The sequence below is a fragment of the Rhinopithecus bieti genome, unplaced genomic scaffold (assembly GCF_001698545.2).
Source record: "Rhinopithecus bieti isolate Rb0 unplaced genomic scaffold, ASM169854v2 scaffold_17677, whole genome shotgun sequence".
NCBI classification, from domain to species: domain Eukaryota; kingdom Metazoa; phylum Chordata; class Mammalia; order Primates; family Cercopithecidae; genus Rhinopithecus; species Rhinopithecus bieti.
Window position 1 is genome coordinate 281,739 of NW_016808829.1, and position 21,632 is coordinate 303,370.

General features: G+C 39.5%; 1 protein-coding gene across 4 annotated transcripts in view; it reads left to right on the forward strand.

Moving 5' to 3' along the window:
* The window catches only part of ZNF529 (zinc finger protein 529), a 31,273-nt gene extending 13,469 nt beyond the window's left edge, over positions 1 to 17,804 (forward strand). For all 4 annotated transcript variants that reach the window (XM_017887324.1, XM_017887322.1, XM_017887323.1 and 1 more), the window contains exons 3-5: positions 7,395 to 7,488; positions 8,789 to 8,915; positions 15,695 to 17,804. In XM_017887324.1, coding sequence (XP_017742813.1) covers positions 7,395 to 7,488; positions 8,789 to 8,915; positions 15,695 to 17,151 — 1,678 coding nt within the window. In that variant the 3' untranslated portion in view covers positions 17,152 to 17,804. The remainder of the gene's footprint in view (positions 1 to 7,394; positions 7,489 to 8,788; positions 8,916 to 15,694) is intronic.
* Positions 17,805 to 21,632: the final 3,828 nt, after the last annotated feature.

A 21,632-nucleotide genomic window follows, 5' to 3' on the forward strand; every position in this document is an offset into this window, starting at 1 on the left:
GGCTGCATCTCAGCTCACTGCAAGCTCCGCCTCCCGGGTTTACGCCATTCTCCTGCCTCAGCCTCCCGAGTAGCTGGGACTACAGGCGCCTGCCACCTCGCCCGGCTAATTTTTTTTATTTTTTAGTAGAGACGGGGTTTCACCATGTTAGCCAGGGTGGTCTCAATCTCCTGACCTCGTGATCCGTCTCGGCCTCCCAAAGTGCTGGGATTACAGGCTTGAGCCACTGTGCCCGGCCCATCTGATTTCTTTGAGCAGTGTTTTGTGGTTCTCATTGTAGAGATCTTTCACCTCCCTGGTTAGCTGTATTCTTAGGTATGTTATTCTTTTAGTGGTGATTTTATACGGGATTGTGTTCCTGATTTAGTTCTCAGCTTGACTGTTGTTTCTGTTGTCTTACTCTCAATCTCCTTGCAGCTTTGCAGCTGAGTCACCCATAGACAACTTTCTTAGTCTGTTTGTGCTGCTATAAGAAAATGCCTGATTTATGAAGAACAGAACTGTATCACAGTTCTGGAGGTTATGAAGTCCGAGATCAAGGCATCATCAGGTTCAACTGTCTTCTTCCAAGGGTGCCTTGATGCTGCATCCTCCAGAAAGGACGTGTGTCCTCACACGCAAAAGGGAGAAGGACAAGGAAGTTTGCATTGAGCTGCTTTTATAAAGGCTGTAATCCCATTCACAAAGGGAGGAGCCCTCATCACCTCTTAAAGGCTCCACCTTCTAATACTATCACATTGGCAACATCTGAATTTTGGAGAAGACATGTTACATTCTGCCCCTGGACTCCCTCCCCCCATATTCATGTCTTTCTCACATACAAAATACATTCATTTTATTCCAATAGCCCCCAAAGTATTAAAACTCATTTCAGCATAAACTTTAAAGTCAACTTAAAGGGCAGTCTCATCTTGATATCTAAATCATGTGGTGATTCATCCTGAGGCAAATTGCTCTCTAGTTGCGTACCTGTGACACCAAACTAGTTACGTGCTTCCAAAATTCAATGATGCATAAGACAGATATTTCTTTTTTTTTCCTTTTTTTTTTTTGAGACAGAGTTTCACTCTTTTTGCCCAGGCTGGAGTGCAGTGGTGCAGTCTCGGCTCACCGCCACCTCCGCCTCCCAGGTTCAAGCGATTCTCCTACCTCAGCTTCACAAGTAGCTGGGATTACAGGCGTGCGTAAACCATTCCCAGCTAATTTTTTTGTATTTTTAGTAGAGACGGGATTTCTCCATGTTGGTCAGGCTGGTCTTGAACTCCTGACCTCAGGTGATCGCCTGTCTCGGCCTCCCAGAGTGCTGGGATTACAGGCGTGAGCCAGCACGCCCAGCCAGGACAGACATTTCTATTCCAAAACAGATAAGAAAGTATGGGTCACTGGTCCCAAGTAGGTCCAAAACTGAACAGGGCAAATAACAGTAAACCTTAAGCCTGGAGAATAATCATCTTTGACTCCTTGGCACATGTTCCAGACACACTGGGATGGGGGTTGGATCCCAAAGGCCTGAAGGGACCCTGCCACCATGGCTTTGGTGTGCACAGTTCATACTGCAGCTCTCATGGGTTGGAGTCAGGTGACACTGGCTCTCCCAGGCCCATATTGCATTCTGCTGGCTCTACAGGTCTAGGGTTTGGGGAGTGGCACAGCCTCTATGACTCCACTGGACATTGCCCTAGGGGGGACTGTCTGCAGTGGCTCTGCGTCTGTAGTGGGTCTCTGTCTAGGTCCTGGGGCTCTCCAAGGCATTACATGCCTGTAATCCCAGCTATTCAGGAGGCTGAGGCAAGAGAATTGCTTGAGCCCGGGAGGTGGAGGTTGCAGTGAGCCTAGATCGCACCACTGCACTCCAGTTTGGGTGACAGAGTGAGACTCTGTCTCAAAAAAAAAAAAAAAAAAATCTTTGAAGGATGCCATGCTTCTATATCTTGTGCACTCTGCACACTTGCAAAATCAGCAGCATGTGGATGCTGAGGTTCACCACTTTGCCCTCCAGAGCCAGGACTAAACTGCACCTGGGCCCACTGGAGCCACAGCTAGGGCAGCCAAGGGGCACTGTGCTGGGATGGGAGGGGCAGAGACTTGAGGCAGCCCCGGGCAGCAAGCCCCATGAGTGCTCTAGGCCCTTCCCTTGAAACCATCCTGCCTTCAAGGCCTTTGCACACTGGGCCTGTGATGGGAGGAGCAGCCTCGAAGCTCTCTGAAGTGCCATTGGATTCATTCTCCTGTTGTCATGATGAAAAGCACCATGCTTCTTTCTAGCCACACTCTTATCAAAAAGTCACTTGGTCACACCCTTGGTTTACTTTCCTAAATACCTTTTGATTTACATGCTCAGGCTGAGAATTTTCAAATCTCTATGTTTTGCTTCTGTGTTATAAATCCCATCTTTGTATTGTTTCTTCTCACATTTTACTCTAGTTAAGAGAAGCTGAGCAGCACCCTGAACACTTTGCTGCTTAGAGATTTATTCTGCCGAATATCTTACTTCAGAAACAGCTTCTGATTTATATTGGCTTAATTCAAGTGAGATAGAGAAATGTTACTCCTATATAACTCTGTTTCCTTTCATCTTCTCTTGTAGTAATATTGGTCTTGACATTACATCTACAGATGTTTCGAACTCAACCAATCGTTGTAATTTTTACGTTAAATAAATCTATGTGTTTTTTTTTTGTTTGAGACGGAGTCTCGCTGTGTCGCCCAGGCTGGAGTGCAGTGGCGCGATCTCGGCTCACTGCAAGCTCCGCCTCCTGGGTTCCCGCCATTCTCCCGCCTCAGCCTCCGAGTACCTGGGACTACAGGCGCCCACCACCGCGCCCGGCTAGTTTTTTGTATTTTTTTAGTAGAGACGGGGTTTCACTGTGTTAGCCAGGAGGGTCTCGATCTCCTGACCTCGTGATCCACCCGCCTCGGCCTCCCAAAGTGCTGGGATTACAGGCTTGAGCCACCGCGCCCGGCCAAATAAATCTATGTTTAAAAAAAAAATGAGAAGAAAGGAGAACTTTTATACATTTATAACTTTTATTTTGTCAGTCTGATTTCTCACTTTGGGTTCTCCTCATGAGGTCCAGATGGATTGGAGTTACCATCTGGATTCATTTCCTTGGCCCAGTACAACTTTGCTTTCCCCTGCCGCCTTTGTGTTATTATTAGCAAATATATTACATTTCTGTATGTTATGGGCCCAATAATACATAATATATACATTGTTTCATAAAATTTGTCTATCAGTTAAGAGAAGAGATATATATGTATACTGTCTTTTATAATTGCATAAAATTGCCTTGCTTCTCTCTTTTTTTTTTTTTGAGACAGAGTTTCGCTTTTGTTGCCCAGGCTGGAGTGCCATGGTGTCATCTCGGCTCACCTCAACCTCCGCCTCCTGGATTCAAGTGATTCTTCTGCCTCAGCCTCCCGAGTAAATGGGATTACAGGCATGTGTCACCACACCTGGCTAATTTTGTATTTGTAGTAGAGACCAGGTTTTTCATGTTGATCAGGCTGGTCTCAAACTTGGAACCTCAGGTGATCTTCCCACCTCAGCCTCTCAAAGTGCTGAGATTACAGGTGTGAGCCACCACACCCGGCCTCTTCTCTTTGTTTTTTCATATGGATTTGTATTACTACCTGGGATCACCAGCCTAAAGAGCTTCCTTGAGTACTTTTTAAGGTCAGTCAGCTAGCAGTAAATTCAGTTTTTATCTGGAAATGTCTTTTCATCTTAAGTTTTGAAATGGTCCTAAGTTTTGAAATATAGTTTTGCTGCATAAGGATAACCACCCCCCTTTGTTTTACTGATACATAGTTGACACTTATGTGTATACACACACATACAAGCACACTTTATCTGTCCACCCACTGATGGACACTTAGGTTTCCATACCTTGGTTATTGTGAATAATGCTGCCATGAACAAGGACTGCAAATATCTCTTCAAGTTACTGACTTTGGCCATGCGTGGTGGCTCATGCCTATAATTCCAGCACTTTGGGAGGCCGAGGTGGGTGGAACACGAGCTCAGGAGTTCGAGACCAGCCTGGCCAATATGGTGAAACCCCATCTCTACTAAAAATACAAAACTTAGCCAGGCATGGTGCCACACACCTGTAATCCCAGCCACTCGGGAGGCTGAGACAGGAGAATTGCTAGAACCCGGGAGGCAGAGGTTGCAATGAACCGAGATTGCAGCACTGCACTCCACCGTGGGTGAAAGAGCAAGACTCTGTCTTGGTGCAGGTGGAAAAAAGTTACTGACTTCATTTCTTTTGGCCGTATAGCCAGAAGCAGGATTGTTGGATTGTATGAATGTCCTATTTTTAAGTTTTTGAGGAACCTCCATACTCTTTTACAGAAGGACCATACCAGTTTATATCCCCAACAGTATACAAGGCTTCCCTTTTTTCCATATCATTGTCAACATTTTTTTTCTTTCTTGTCTTTTTGATAATAGCAGTCCTGTTAGGTGTGAGGTGATATTTCATTGTGGTTTGATTTGCATTTCCCTGATGTTTAGTGATACTGAGCACCTTTTTATATAGCTGTTGACCATTTGTATATCTTCTTTGGAAAAATGTCTGTCAGGTTCTTTGCTCATGTTTTAGTTGGTTTTTTTTTTTTTTTTTTTTTTTTTTTGCTATTGAGTTGAATGAATTTCTTATATATTTAGTTATTAACCCCTTGTCAGATATATAATTTGCACATATTTTCTCCCACTCTGTAGAATGTCATTTCACTTTTTAAATTGTTTCCTTTATTTTATAGAAGCTTTTAATTTGATTTATTTGTTTTGCTTTTGTTTCAGGTGCTTTTGGTGTTACATTTTAAAAAATCATTGCAAGACCAATGTCAAGAGCTTCACTATGTTTTCTTCTAGGATTTTTAGAGTTTCAGGCCTTATATTTAAGTCTTTAATCCATTTTGAGTTAATTTTTGTAAGTGGTGTGAGGTGGGGGGTCACTTCATTTTTTTGCATGTTGATGGATTTAGGATTCTGGGTTGAAGGATTTTGTGTATGTGAGTACTTTGTATATATCATCCCACTGCCTTCTGGCCTTTTTTTTCTGATGAGAAATCAGCAGTTAATACTTCTGTATTAGTTTCACTTCGAGCCTGCAGTTTCCTTTTACTGCTTTCAAGATTTTCTCCATTTCTTTCTTTGGATTTCATTGCTTTTATAATGATGCATCTATGTTTGGATCTCTATGCATTTATCCTGCTTGGTGTTTGTTGAGCTTCCTGGATGTGCAGTTTAATGTTTTTCAATAAATTTGGGAATTTTAAATTCATTATTTCTTTGTAAATTTTAAATGCTTTTTTTCTCTCTCATCTCTCTTCTGGTACTCCTGTTTATAGCAGTGTGCTTAATGGGGTCCCACATTTCTCTGAGATGTTAATTTGTCTTGTTTTCTCTCTGTTCATCAGATTACACCATTGCTATTAATCTGTCTTCAACTTTGCTAATACTTCTGCCAGTTCATATCTACTATTGAGTCCTTCTAGTGAAAATTTCATTTCAGTTATTATACTTTGTAACTTCAGAATTTCCATGTTTATTATTGATAATTTGTATCTCTTTGTTGATATTCTCCTTTTGATGCAACATTATGATCATACCTACATTTACTTCTTTAACTATGGTTTCCTTTGTCTATTTGAATATATATTATAATGTATAATTTGAAGTCTTTACCTGTTTATAATTTGAAGTCTTTGCCTGTTAAATCTGGTTGCTCTCACAAGCAGTTTCTGTTGTGGGCTTCTTTTCCAATGTGTGAATCATACTTTCCTATTTCTTTGCCTATCTCTTGTTTGTGGAAAGTGGATTTTATAGACAGTTGTTGGAACTCCAGTACTTTTGTCCACACCCTCTGCCTCAGGGCTTGTTATTGGTACTTGCTTATTTACTTGCTTAGTGACGGTGATATGGTTTGGCTCTGTATCTCGATTCAAAACTAATCTTGAATTGTAAAAATCCCCACATGTCAAGGGCAGGACCAGGTGGAAATGATTGAATCATGGGGGTGGTTTCCCCCATACTGTTCTTGTGATAGTGAGTGAGTTCTCATAAGATCGGATGGTTTTATAAGGGGCTTCCCCCTTAGCTCGGCTTTCATTCTCTCTCCTACCACTCTGTGAAGAGGTGCCTTCTGCCATGATTGTAAGTTTCCTGAGGCCTCCCCAGCCATACAGAACTGTGAGTCAATTAAGCCTCTTTCCTTTGTAAATTACCTAGTCTTGGGTGTATCCTTATAGCAGCATGAGAATGGACTCTGGATTGTTTTAGTGAAGTCTATTCTCACCATGGTGTAAAATCTCTGATGTTGCTCATTGGGAGTACGCCTTGCCTACTTTTACAGACAGCATAAGATAATAGTGGTTTTGACAAGGCTGTCTTTGAGCATCTCCCTGACCACCCCAGCTGTTAGCACCACCGATTGCAACTTACGGCAGTATTACTTTCATAAGTGCCCTGGAGTATACATTTTTTTCACAGGCTAATGTAATCAAACTGGGGCTTTCTTGAGGTCAGTGTTTGAGATTTGTTCTGACAATAGAATGTCTCTTCCCAGGTGGTCTCTCAGTTTCTGTCTGGCAAACCAGCCACCCTACAGTATACCATACATCTCTAATCTATCAACCTCCTCCCAATTGCCCTTCACCAAAATTTTCAGTTTTTGACATTGCCCTTAGGTTTAAACTTCTCCACATTGTTTTGCAAGTCAATTCAGTTCCTTTGAGGAGCAATACAGAACTCTCTGTTCTATGGCCTACTTCTCTCCCTGGACAAAATCTCAGAGTCACTGTTCTAGTGCTGGAGGTATGGACAATGGCATGCATCTCTCTGAGTGATTCCCCTGCTTTAGGAGCTGAGTGCTTGGTAGATGGCAGATGGGGCGGCAGCCAGGTCTCCCTGGCTTGCCTGTTTGGGCATGGAACACCTGCCCCAGGAGCCAGGGCACAGCAATTGGAAACTCAGTATGCTCAGCAGTACCACATCCAAGTTAAAGCCTACATTTCATGTTTTGGGGCGAGGCAGAGGAAGGGAGTCTTCATTCTTCAGCTGTGCAACAGGTAGGTAACTGGGGCAGAGTGAAAAGTGATAATGTCTCACCCCGCCTAGGAAGATAGCTATCCAACTGGGGCAAGGGTTGAGAAGTGGCGAAGAAGCCCCATGCCCTTGCCTATCCTAGCTGGAGCGGAGTCTTTCTCACCGAGGCAGAATGGACAATGGAGGGCTCAGGTTTGGTTCACATAGTCCAGACTGTCAGAGTTCTTAATATGTTTTTGGAGATTTTCGTAAACTAATGTTTCTTCATTTGCCGTACATTCCTAGCACCATTTCCAGAGACTTTAAATTGTGGTTCTTTTTTTAAAAATAATTTTTACAGTTTCATTGGGGATCGTGTCTATGGAGCTCCTCATGCTGTCATGCCAGAAGTGGAATTCCCTGACCAGTTCTTTACAGTTCTAACCATAGACCATGTAAGTTACTATTTCTCTTTTCTTTGTGATATTTCTTTTTTCTGACTCTTCCTACCACACACCTCTGTCAAAGAACCTGCACCACAACCCCATACTTTTTCGCTTTCTAGTAAGGGCTGGAGTCTAACAGCATAGTGTCCTTCCTGTGTGCCTCTCTATTCTCCAAAGAATGTTCAACACTCCTGTGTGTTCAGTCCTTTGTCAAGAGCAGATATAAAGCAGAAGTGGAATCCCTGTACTATTCCTTGTCATATTATTGGATAGGGAAAAAGCAGATGGATCTGTTTGATAATTGGGCATACTCTGACCTTCTTCACAGACTTGAGTTTCCAGGTAGATTGGATTTGATGTTGAATGGCCTCAGGTCATATAAAATGACGATGATTGTAGGCGCAGAATTGGAGAAGACCTTGTCTAACCTAAACATTGGAGTATAATTAAGGCTGTTATATTTTTAGCAAGAAAACTACTCTGTAGCCACTAAAAAACACTTACTAAAAACTTTGTTGCTAGAAGTAATAAATCTTATTATATAATGTGAAATAATATGTCACATAGTAATGAACTTGGAGCTACAAGAAATCTTTAATTTTGTTCACACCCCATTTTCAAAGTTAGATATTTTTCTCCTGTACAGGGGAATGAGGGTATAGAAACTTAAATTTATTGATGATTCATGAGGCAGGCACATAGCATGAAATGTGCTTCTATATAGTACTTCTTTTAATTTGTAAACTGGTTATTAATTTCCAGACATGGTTGGCTAAATAAGAGATCCCATAAGTATGCAGAAAGATTTCAGTGGATCAAAGGGAGTCTTTAAAGATGATAGTCTCTGGCCGGGCGCGGTGGCTCAAGCCTGTAATCCCAGCACTTTGGGAGGCCGAGACGGGCGGATCACGAGGTCAGGAGATCGAGACCATCCTGGCTAACACGGTGAAACCCCGTCTCTACTAAAAAAATACAAAACTAGCCGGGCGAGGTGGCGGGCGCCTGTAGTCCCAGCTCCTCGGGAGGCTGAGGCAGGAGAATGGCGTAAACCCGGGATGCAGAGCTTGCAGTGAGCTGAGATCCGGCCACTGCACTCCAGTCCGGCGACAGAGCGAGACTCCACCTCAAAAAAAAAAAAAAGATGATAGTCTGGTTTGGAAGCACTAATTTCCTTACTTCCTATGTCACAGTCTTCTCCTGGCCTTCTTGTTTACTGTCCAATTCCCTTACAATAAGGCAATTCATCTTGCCTTTTTCTCAAAAATATTTCCTTAAATTTTACCTGTAATGTACGGGTTTGTTGTTTCAGGAACTGGTGACACTCAGGGATGTGGTCATCAACTTCTCTCAGGAAGAATGGGAATATCTGGATTCTGCTCAGAGGAACTTGTACTGGGATGTGATGATGGAGAACTACAGCAACTTACTCTCACTGGGTAAATTTATGTGCCTCCAATAACTTAGAATATGCTCTCTAGACTATCAGCTGATATTCAGTGAACTCAAGGCTATATTTTGTTTTTCATTTTGTTTTGTTTTGTTTTGTTTTGTTTTTGAGATGGAGTCTCACTTTGTCACCCAGGCTGGAGTGCAGTGGCATGATCTTGGCTCACTGCAACCTCTGCCTCCCGGGTTCAAGCAATTCTCCTGCCTCAGCCTCCCGAGTAGCTGGGATTACAGGCGCCTGCCACTACACCCAGCTAATTTTTTGTATTTTTAGTAGAGACAGGGTTTCACCACGCTGGCCAGGCTGGTCTTGAACTCCTGACCTCGTGATTCGCCTGCCTCGGCCTCCCAAAGTGCTGGGATTACAGGCATGAGCCACTGCGACGGCCTCAAGGCTATGTTTTAAGAAACTAGGTGAACTTCTGATTCCAAAGGCATGCTTTCAGTGTTGTTGTATTGCAAATGACATCTCTAACATTCTTCATGATATTCTTACCTTCTCAGGCCCTTCATATAATTTCTACCTTCCTTGATACCAAGGAGCTGGATTTGACTTGTGGGACACATACAGCATATCATTGAGACATTACAGGTTGAGTATCCCTTATCCAAAATACTTGGGATGAGAGTGTTTTGGATTTGGGATTTTTTCAGATTTTGGAATATCTGCATATACATAATGAGACATCTTAGGGATGGAACCCAAATTGAAACACAAAATTCATTTATGTTTCATGTACACTTTATACACATAGCCTGAAGGCAATTTTATACCATGTTTTTAATAGTTTTGTGCATGAAACCAAGTTTGTGTTAAGTAGTTATGTGTATTTCACTTGTGGCATCATGTCAGTGCTCAGAAAGTTTTGGATTTTGTAGCTGAATTTCAGATTTTAGATTAGGGATGTGCAACCCGTACATTGTGTTTGAGGTCGGGAATTGCTGGGTAAGATACGTGTTGATATTCTTTTTTTTGTTTTTTTGTTGCAGACGGTGAGTCCTCGCTCGTGTCGGCGCCAGCTGTCGAGTTGCGGTGCGATCTCCAGTCACTGCAAGCGTCCGGCCTGCCAGGTTCGACGCGGATTCTCCTGCCTCGGCTTCCCAAAGTCTAGGCTGGGAGTACAGGCGCGCCCCGCCTCTCGCCTGGCTGTCGCGTCAGTTTTTGTACTTCTTTAGTAGGGACGGGGGTTCACCGTAGTAGCCGAGGATCGGGTTCGATCTCGGTGAGGCCCTTGTCGATTCCACCCGTCTTGCTCCCAAATCCGCTGGGGATTCACACGGCTGAGCCACCGCGCCCCCGGGCTCAGTACTTTATTCTTACCCACCTTCTGGGAGAACTTTTAAGATACCGTGTGTCCTGATTTGTTATGATTGTTAAAAGAATCTCTACAATTTATATACTGAAGAATTGATAAACAGTTCATATTCATTTCCTCCCACCTGCTTTATGGCTAAAGAACGTTGCATTTAACATGAAATTAGTATTCCACCAAGGACCTTTTAATAGCTCAGAAAGTTAGTTACTTTTCTCTCAGCTTCCATAGTTCTTGCCTTCTACTTGGCCCCGTCCTAAGCACTTTAAATAATTGGCTCGTGGCTAGGCGTGGTAGCTCATGCCTGTAATCCCACCACTTTGGGAGGCTGAGGCGGGCAGATTGCCTGAGCTTGGGAGTTCACGACCAGCCTGGGCAACACAGTGAAACCCCATCTCTACTAAAATACAAAAAAATTAGCCAGGCATGGTGGCGTGTGCCTGTAGTCCCAGCTACTCAGATGGCTGAGGCAGGAGAATTACTTGAACCCGCTTGAACTCGGGAAGCGTAGATTGCAGTGAGCTGAAATCGCGCCACTGCACTCCAGCCTGGGCAACAGGGCAAGACTCTATCTCAAAAAAAAATGACTCCTTTAATTCTTACAATAACTCTGTGACATAAGTGCTATTTGTATTATTGTTGTACAGAAGAAGTTGCTTACAACAGAGAGTATTTAGGCACTTCTGTAAAGGCTCCACAGCCACTTAATTACAGAGGAAGGCTTTCTACGCAGGCAATCTGGCACCAAAGACAGTATTTTTAACCGATACACTGCTTCTCCAGACAAAGAATTAGTATAGGTTTAAATAACATAAGACTTTTCCTTACCTGTCTAGTCTCTTTATACGTGATAATTCTGTGGTTACTCTAAGGTGAATGTTTTTCCAGTTCCCTCACAATTCTCTTTTCTGTCTTTTTCATATAATTTTGATTTTATTTAGTAAAACTTTAACCAATTCTCAAAGCTGTATTTTAAAAATTGGTTATAATAAAAAAAATACATTGTTACATTTCTTTGTTGTAAGCAGTCTTCCATTTCGATCCAATTGGGATCACCTTACTGGAGGAAGGGAAGTTGCTCTATAGTGTTTATGGGATGTGAAGGAAGACAGGGCCAGGTGAGTGATGGCCACTGAGGGACAGAAAGTCATTGCCAAAGCACAAAGTCCATCTGGTCCAGGAGATGAGCCCCTGGGACTCTGTTGGGAAAATCTCTTCAAAAGCTTATGGGTTTTTATTTATTTACTTTTATTTTTTATTTTTGAGACAGAGTTTTGCTCTGTTGCCAAGGCTGGAGTGCAGTGGCACAATCTCGGCTCACTGCAAGCCCCGTCTCCCAGGTTCACACCATTCTCCTGTCTCAGCCTCCCGAGTAGCTGGGACTACAGGTGCCCACCACTATGCCCAGCTAATTTTTTGTATTTTTAGTAGAGATGGGGTTTCACCATGTTAGCCAAGATGGTCTCGATCTCCTGACGTCGTGATCCGCCCACCTCGGCCTCCCAAAGTGCTGGGATTACAGGCATGAGCCACCGTGCCCAGCTCAGACTGTTTTTTTTTTTTTTTTTTTAAAGCCTGGCACTTGGAGAAGGAAATTAAGATCTTCTTCAATGCCACCGTTTTCCAGTTCCTCTTGTATTTAGACTTACGTATGTGTATATTGACCATAAACAAATGCTCATTCATATCCTCAATATTTATTCAGTGTCTGCATTGAGACAGATATCAGTACGATGGTGAACAAGACCAATACAGACCCTGCTGTCATGGAATTGACATACTAGTTCTTGAAATGTATAATAAACAAGTAGAGAATATATATAACAATATATGTAAGAATAAAGGGGTAGAGAATGATGGAGAAAGAGCTAATTCAGACAGTGTGGTCAGAAACCAATCTCTCTGGTCTTAATTTGGCATTTTATACAGTTCCTTTTCAGTTTCAACATTAGGTGAATACAGATTCACCTAATGTTTTTGCAGTTGGAAGTCCTCATTGGAATCAATGTGTTTCAATTTGTCATTCCTTTCATGTTAGTTGCTGTCATGTTCTTTGGTAAACTTTTGTAATTCTAATGGGAAAGGCAAAGAGGCTGTTTTTATTATTATTATATCTTTTATATTACTGTAAATAAGTAGCCACCTCAAATGGTGCACTAGAATTTTTCATACCTTCTATTATGTCTCATTATGTTTATTGATGTTATTGGTTCAGTATACATTAGCCCACCAGAGTCTGATTTTTGATGTCCAGCAGTATGAATATTGGATGAAATTTTGATATACTGATACCATGTTTCTTATGGTGATTTCTGTGCACTTTGGCTTTATCCTTTAACCTTTGAATTTATTCTCACTTTTTGTCAAAAGCCTATCCAAGGCTCATTCCATACCCTCCCTATCCCAGACCCAGGCATTGAATTGGATATGAGTACATTTTTCTGGTTTTGTTTAGTTTAGCATGTTGCAGTACATAAACTTTTTTCCCCTCATTTGACTCTTGTATTGTCAAAATGATGGCACTTTAGCTCCCTCAAGCTATTTTTGTGTCCCTTTGATGTGTCCCACTGTTGTAAAACTTTTTTCTTTCTGGTAAAACATTACAGGGTACATCTCATACCTCCCCTGGTCTAGATCATGATCCAGGCCTTTGTTCTAGGATTCCTGGTTTATTATCTGGTTTATTTCAATAACAAGGACAATAAGGCATGGTTATTGTTTTTCTGTTTCATGGAGTGAGTGTTTGAAAATTTTATCCCATTCCAGGAATTTTTTTCCAACTATTATTGCTTTTGGGTTGGTTTTAAGTATCTCTTTACCAAGAAATTAATTCATTAGACTACATTTTCAGCTTTATTAGCATAGGAGTCTTATAACATTTTGTGTATGTTTTCATCACATTGCGATTGTTTGCTAATTTCTCACCTTTTCTTTAGGTCATTGTTCTTTTGTCTTTAGTAAGATATATACATTGGTTATTTATACTTTTTTTTTTTTTAAAACAAGCATTTAAGTTTTTACTTTTTATGAGACAAATATATTTATGTTCCATAGATATCAGTTAGAAATGTTTTCAACATCATGGTTCACTACAGACTTCGTGATTTCAATTACATTTCCACATTGACCCAACAGTTATTTAGCAGAGAGCCTCTTTTTCTTTTCTTTCTTTTTTTTTTTTTTTTTTTTTTTTAATAAGACATAGTCTCACTCTGTTGCCCAGCTTGGAGTGCGGTGGTGCAATCTCAGCTCACTGCAACCTCCATCTCCCAGGTTTGAGTGATTCTTCTGCCTCAGCCTCCCAAGTAGCTGGGATTACAGGCATGCGCCACCATGCCCAGCTAAGTTTTTTTTGTATTTTTAGTAGAGACGGGTTTCGCCATGTTGGCCAGGCTATTCTCAAACTCCTGACCTCAAGTGATCCACCCACCTTGGTCTCCCAAAATGCCAGGATTACAGGTGTGACAGCCACTGCACCCAGCCTATAGAGAGCTTCTTTATTTCTAACTGAAAGTACTTTTGATTTATTGATACTGGTACTTAAGTCTGGTTTTAATGTTTTTGTCAGATATTGATGCCTGCATTATTTCATCTTATACATAATTAAATCACAGAAAATTATCCTTGCCCTTTATCATGCAGTGTTTATGTATCACTCTGAGTTTTCTTCAGGCATTCCCTTTTCTCATTGTTCGCCTCCAGATGATGTCCATAAAATCCTTTGTTGCAAAGTGCCTTAGTCTTGTCTACCTAGACCACCTTCTTCATATTACTTTGTTAGCATATTCTCCTTTTCACTCATAAGCCCTTGCTCAGAATTGTGTAAGTCTAACAGTAGTTACAATTATATTCAGATATTATTTTAATATCTGAAATATTATATTTTGGGGAAGTATAGCATTAGTTGACTTTTGGTATAAGAAAATGGAAAGGAATATTTGTAAAAGAACATAAAAGAAAAAATAGGGGTAGGTTTTAGAAGGACAGCAGAGTAAAGGTAAATATGCTGTTGAAGAGAAGTAAATAACACATCCCATCTTGATTGTATTTCTTCATTCCACATGTCAATCATGGCTCTGCATACGAGGGAATAAGCAATAATGGTGGGACAATATGTGTAAGTGGAGAAGCAGTTGGAAAATAAATACATATGAATGTTCACCGTATTTATGTATCTTACTGTATGTATCTTACGTATCTTACTGTATATACGTATGTAATCACTAATACAATGTGAGGGTTGGGAGGCATTGATAACTGGCATTATTCTTATAGCTACATAATTATTTTGATAATTGTTTTCTAGTGACTTATCTTTGTATATATACTTTTATTTTTATTTGGATTCATTCAGTGATTTACTTTTCCTCTATTAATTATCATATACTATGCCCTTAGGGCTTGTTATACATTGGCACATGAAAATTTATTACATTTCTCCTTGTGGAATTTAAGGAATAAGAAAGTAAATGGTGTAAAAGTACTGAATACACAACTGAAAATATATATATATGAGGGTAAGGCACTAGATACGGGATTAGAAATGGAAATGAAGTTATTTAGGATCAACTAATATGCCCTTTCTGAGGGTAGGTAGGTATCTTGAGACCTTAACAAAGAAAAGAAGCTGGCATACAAAGAGACCATTTATGTGAAATGAAATGTCCTGTGGATAGCTCTAAATGATAGGATATTTGTTTTGATCTAGGAGGTGAAAAATGATTAGCAGAATGGAGTTAAAATGAGGTGTTTTGTGTTTTTTTTTGAGACGGACTCTCACTCTGCTGCCCAGGCTAGAGTCTATGCAGTGGTGCGATCTCAGCTCCCTGCAGCCTCCACTTCCTGGATTCAAGCAATTCTTGTGCCTCAGCCTCCTGAGTAGCTGGGACTACAGGTGTGTGCCATCATGCCCGGCTGTTTGTATTTTAGTAGAGGCAGGGTTTCACTATGTTGCCCAGGCTAGTCTCAAAGTCCTGAGCTCAGGTAATGCACCTGCCTTGCCCTCCCAAAGTGCTAGGATAACAAGCATGAGCCAACATGCCCGGGCAAAATGAGGTCTTACAAACTGTACCTTGTTATTATCGTTGGTAAAGTTTATTTTTGGGGAAGAAAACCACAAAAGTGTTAGTATATATGGATTATCAAATTTTGATCTGCATTAGCATTATCTCTATAAGATGCTAATGATTTGTTCTACATCTACAGATTTTGATTCTGTTTAACCAACAAGCTTACCAGGTGATGACCAACACACAAATTTCAGATCCACTGACTTAATCACAGTCCTCATAATCTTTATGTTCTGCTGTTATTCTGTGAGCTGTCTTTATCTTTCTCCAAATTTCATAACTTTTTTTAACCAATTCATGTATATGGTGAATTATTCTTAAATTGTCTCTTCTTTCCATAACTTTTATTTTTGTAGTACATGAAAATTATTTTTTCCTTTCTTTCAGATTTGGAGTCCAGGAATGAGACTAAGCATTTATCTGTAGGAAAACACAGTATTAAAAACACTGGTTCTCAGTGGGAGGTAATGGAAAGTAGCAGGTTACATGGCCTTGAAAGTTCCATTTTCAGAAATGACTGGCAAAGCAAAAGCAAGATTGAAGTACAAGGACCTGAAGTGGGATATTTCAGTCAAATGAAAATCATCTCTGAAAATGTGCCCACTTACAAAACTCATGAATCTCTTACATTACCTCAGAGAACTCATGACAGTGAGAAGCCCTATGAATACAAGGAATATGAGAAGGTCTTCAGTTGTGACTTAGAGTTTGCTGAATATCAGAAAATACATACTGGTGGAAAACACTATGAATGCAATCAATGTTGGAAAACCTTGGGGATAGATAACTCCAATATGTTACAACTGAATATTCATACTGGTGTGAAACTTTGTAAATATATGGAATATGGGAATACATGTAGTTTTTATGAAGACCTTAATGTATACCAGAAAATTGATAATGAGAAGTTCTACAAATGTAAGGAATACAGAAGGACCTTTGGAAGAGTTGAAGAAGTTACTCCACTTCAAAGAGTTCATGATAGTGAGAAACACTTCGAATGCTCATTCTGTGGGAAATCCTTCAGAGTGCATGCACAACTTACTCGACATCAGAAAATCCATACTGATGAAAAAACTTACAAATGTATGGAATGTGGCAAGGACTTCAGATTTCATTCACAGCTTACCGAACATCAGAGAATTCATACTGGTGAGAAGCCCTACAAATGTATGCACTGTGAGAAGGTTTTTAGAATTAGTTCACAGCTCATTGAACATCAGAGAATTCATACTGGTGAGAAACCTTATGCATGTAAGGAATGTGGAAAGGCTTTTGGAGTATGTAGAGAACTTGCTCGTCATCAGAGGATTCATACTGGTAAGAAACCCTATGAATGCAAAGCATGTGGAAAGGTCTTTAGAAACAGTTCATCCCTGACTAGACATCAGAGGATTCATACTGGTGAAAAACCCTATAAATGTAAAGAATGTGAGAAAGCATTTGGAGTAGGTAGTGAACTTACTCGACATGAAAGAATTCACAGTGGTCAAAAGCCTTATGAATGTAAGGAGTGTGGAAAGTTCTTTAGACTTACGTCAGCCCTTATTCAACATCAAAGAATTCATAGTGGTGAGAAACCTTATGAATGTAAGGTATGTGGGAAGGCCTTTAGACATAGTTCAGCCCTTACAGAACATCAGAGAATTCATACCGGAGAAAAACCCTATGAATGCAAGGCATGTGGGAAGGCCTTTCGACATAGTTCATCCTTTACCAAACATCAGCGCATTCATACTGGTGATAAACCCTATGAATGTAAGGAATGTGGGAATTCCTTTAGTGTTGTTGGGCATCTTACATGCCAACCGAAAATTTACACTGGTGAGAAATCATTTGACTGAAATAAATGTATAAAGTGGTTTTTTATTTCTGATTTTCACAGGAAAAAACTATGGATGGATTTAATAGGTAATCAAGGCAATTCAGTATCTCCCTCTTTTAAGTCTGTTTTTAGACTTCATGGCCATTCTGTATGTAGACGTAGAATTGCTTAGTCATAGCTGATATATACTTATAGCTTTGTTAGATATTGCCAAATATTTCTCCTTTTTATGTTAAAAAGAGTTTTTTTCCATGAGTTTCTCATCCTGGCATGTTTTGTTTACAATAGTTTTTGATGTGTGCATTATTGTTCTTTTCACTATACAGTTTTTTTATTGTAATATTACTTCAGTATCTTTTCTGCATTGTAATTCTTTGCTTGTGATATCTATACTTATTTTCCTCCAGAGAGTTAGAACTCCTAGACAGAGACAACGTAGTTTTACATTCTTATTGCTCTTCATTTTGTGTAGTGTTCTTGTTTTGTTTTGTTTTGAATGATAGAAGTGTGATCTTTCCATTTTCATCAAATTGTTCACTTCTCTTTAAATTTCTATTTTATTTTGATACATGTTCCCCCAAAAATAACATATACATAGGAACTGGTTATATTCCACCATAACACACACACACTATATATATAGTGTATATATACATACAATGTATATAGTGTATGTGTGATGTATACTATATATACTCACACACTATATAACACACTATATATACATATACTATATATGTATATACAGTATATACAGTATATATGTATCTATAATATATACAGTGTATGTGTATATATATAGTGTATGTCTGTTATATTGGAATATAACCAGTTCCTTTAAGCAGTCTTTTTACCCACAGGCTGTACCAACCAGGATCCAAATGAAGAGAACTCTTTTTTAAATATTTGATAAAATTACTCATCCAATAAGTCTGTTAAAATTTATCATTCTCTTAAATTATCATGCTTAAATTTGTCAAACATCTTTAAAAGGGGAGGAAAAAATGACCACTGACCTTACATTAAGAGGATTTACAACTACAGCTTCAATTTTTTTTTAATCTATTACCATTATTTTTCTTTTTATTCTCTCTCAGAGTTGCCTTATTAGGTTTGGGCATTTCAACAATCAACAGACCTTCTTTGATTTAACTAACCTCATTTAACTCCAAAATCATCTCTCTCTTAGGACAGCTGACTTGGTTATGCAGTCAGTGAGATCACAAGCCACTGGTTATTGAATTTTTTTTTTTTTAACTTTTCATTGTTTTGAGACAGAGTTTTGCTCTGTTGCCCAGGCTGGAGTGCAGTGGCGAGATCTTGGCTCACCTTAACCTCTGCCTCCCGGGTTCAAGCTGTTCTCCTGCTCAGCCTTCCAAGTAGCTGGGATTACAGGCACACGCCACCACGCCTGGCTAATTTTGTATTTTTAGTAGAGATGGGATTTCTCCATGGTCAGTCTGGTCTCGAACTCCTGACCTCAGGTGATCCCCCCACCTCGGCCTCCCAAAGTGCAGGGATTACAGGCATGAACCACTGCACCCGGCCTGGTTATTGGATTTATTTATTTAATTTTTTTGAGATAGAGTCTTGCTCTGTCACCAGGCTGGAGTGCAGTGGCGTGATCTCAGCTCACTGCAACCTCCACCTCCCAGGTTCAAGCAATTTTCCTGCCTCAGCCTGCCAAGTAACTGGGATTACAGACATGTGCCACCACACCTGGCTGATTGTTTGTATTTTAGTAGACACAGAGTTTCACCATGTTGGCCAAGACAGTCTGTATCTCCTGACCTTGTGATCCACCAGCCTTGGCCTCCCAAAGTGCTGGGATTACGGGTGTGGGCCACCATGCCTGGCCAGTTATTTGATTTTTATAAGAAAATTTTACTATTATTTTCAGACAAATTTATGTCACCATCATTCATTACATTTTAGTTTTTGAAACTGGTGTCTTTCCCAGAATTTGTGTACTCTATAAAGGTCTGAATGATTACCAATATTAAGCCATTTTCTCATCTGATATATTGAGCAATGTTTTATGTAAGTATTGCTTATTCAAATAGTTTTAAAAGATATGTAATTGGTTGTTGTTTCATGTCCTACACAGTAAGAACAAGAGTATGTTAACCTTTTTGTCAGGATATTTGCTGTTTCATATCTTTGAAATAGAGTAGTAGCTCTGTTTCTAACTAAATTCTGTTTATGTGACAACACAGCTAATTTACTCTTGGATCCCATTCTACCTTTTTATCCTGAGTTACCATCAGTGCTAATGTTCCTCTTTTGGGTATAGCTCTCCAGGAGAACTTGTCTTATGTTTCTTTGTGTGTGTTTTTTTCCTTCCAGCTTAAACAAATTAAAACTACTAAATATCTAAACCTTGTATACAGATATTAAAATTAAAATTAGTGAGAGAAAATATCCTTGTGTCTTGGCTTTTACTTTTTGAAGTCATTAACAAATGATAAATTAATGAATAAAATGTATCCTACTATGTTTTCCTTATTTGTAATTACGGCTATATTTTTATCATATTAACATTTTTCATTTAACTTTGTTATGAACTTAATGGCATTCCACACTTACTCCAAACCATAGTATAATTATCGTTGTGGTATTACTGTTTGGTTTTTACTACAGTTTCTTACTCAAAATATAAAATTTCACCATTCTTTCCATTTTCATTTGCCCCTTTATTCTTTGTGACTTTTCCCTAGCCTGCGTAGGAGCTTTATTCTCATATTCAATAGGATAGGATATTGCAGTCTCATCCTGTTTTCTGCTGTCCCGCACCATTAAATTTTCTATGTCCAATTAAGGAATTCTAATTCTATTTAATAGCAACTAATATTAAAGACTAACATATATATGTCAGGGACAGGCAGAGAGTCTGTGATTAAGATTTCTGGAGTTATATAACCCACTGTGCCACCCCCCCCACCCCCCAACTTGCCAGAATTCATCCCTTAACCTGCAGTGTGATTGTATTTGGACATAAGGCAATGAGGATGTAAGAATGTGATTCTAATTTGATACAAATGGTGATCTTACGAGAAGAGGAAGGAGAGATGTCTCTCCCTATGCTCACACACAAAGGAAAGGCCACATGAGGACACAAGGAGAAGGTGGGAATTTAGAAGCCAAGAGAGCCCTTACCAGGAATTAAACCTGCTAATCCCTATTTTAATTAGAAGAGTGAGAAAATAAGTATCTGTATTTAAGCCTCACAGTCTTTGGCATTTCTTACAGCACCCTAAGCAAACTAAGACAGTTGTTCGTACTGAGAAGTGGGTTGCTGCTATAACAAATACCTAAAAATGTGCAAGTTCAAGCTTTGGAACTGGGTGGTGGGCATATAGGCTGGAAGAATTCTGAGGGTGGATACTAGAAATATACATGTAAAAATGATTCTGGGGAGGACTCAAAACAAAATAGAATCACTTGAGAGAAGGCTTCCATATTAAAGAATACTGTCATGAACGGTATTCATGTTAAAGAAACAGTCATGAACAAAATGTTGGTAGAAATATGGACATTTAAGGCCATAATGGTTTAGTCTCAGAAATGAGGAACAGTTTATTGTAGCAAGGAGCTTGGCTGAATCACGTTCTAGTGTTTTGTGGAAGGTAGCGCTTCCGAGCAATGAAATTGAATAGTAGCGGAGATTTCTAATTGTTGAACTTGTGGCTTGGGTTCTCTTTATTGCACATATAAAATAGGAAAGGAGAGAGTTGAATTGAAGGAGGAATTCTTAAGCAATAAGAAACTAAAATGTGAAGATTTGGGAAATTCTTAACCATACTGGGAAAAATGATGAAATGTGTATTTTGCTGTTTTGGGGTAGTGTTGTGTACATGACATGCTTGTTAGTAGTTTATAATGTTCTAGTCCTATTTCCTTCTTGATCTTCTGTGTAGATGTTCCATCCATTATTGAATGTGAAGTACTGAAGACTCCCACTATTGTAGAACTGTTTTTTTACGGTTTTTTTTTTTTTTTTTTTGCCTACAACATTTTGTAGTGTTTGCTTCACTTCTTTTGGGGCTCTATTTGGTGTGTTTTTGTTTATAATTATTATATCTTTTGATGCACTGACGGTTTTATCAATATATAATGTCTTTTTTTGTCCCTTATAAAAATTTTTGACCGAAAGTCTGTATTGTTTGATACTAGCATAGCCACCTACCTCTCTACTGCTTAACTATTTGCATGGAATCTTTGTCCATTCCTCTCACTTTCAACCTGTTTACATTTTTGGATTTATGCTGAGTCTCTCGTGGACAGCATATCGTTGGATCATTTTTTTTTTAAATCCATCTGGCAATCTCTGCCTTTTAATTGGAGAATTTAATCAATATACATTTAAATTAAATTGCTTGTAAAGGACTTACTTCTGCCATATTTTAATTTCGTTTTGTGTATGTCTCTTTTTGTTTCTTAATTCTCCCAGTATTGCCGCCTTTTGTGTTTAATGGAATTTTTTTTTTTTTTTTTTTTTTT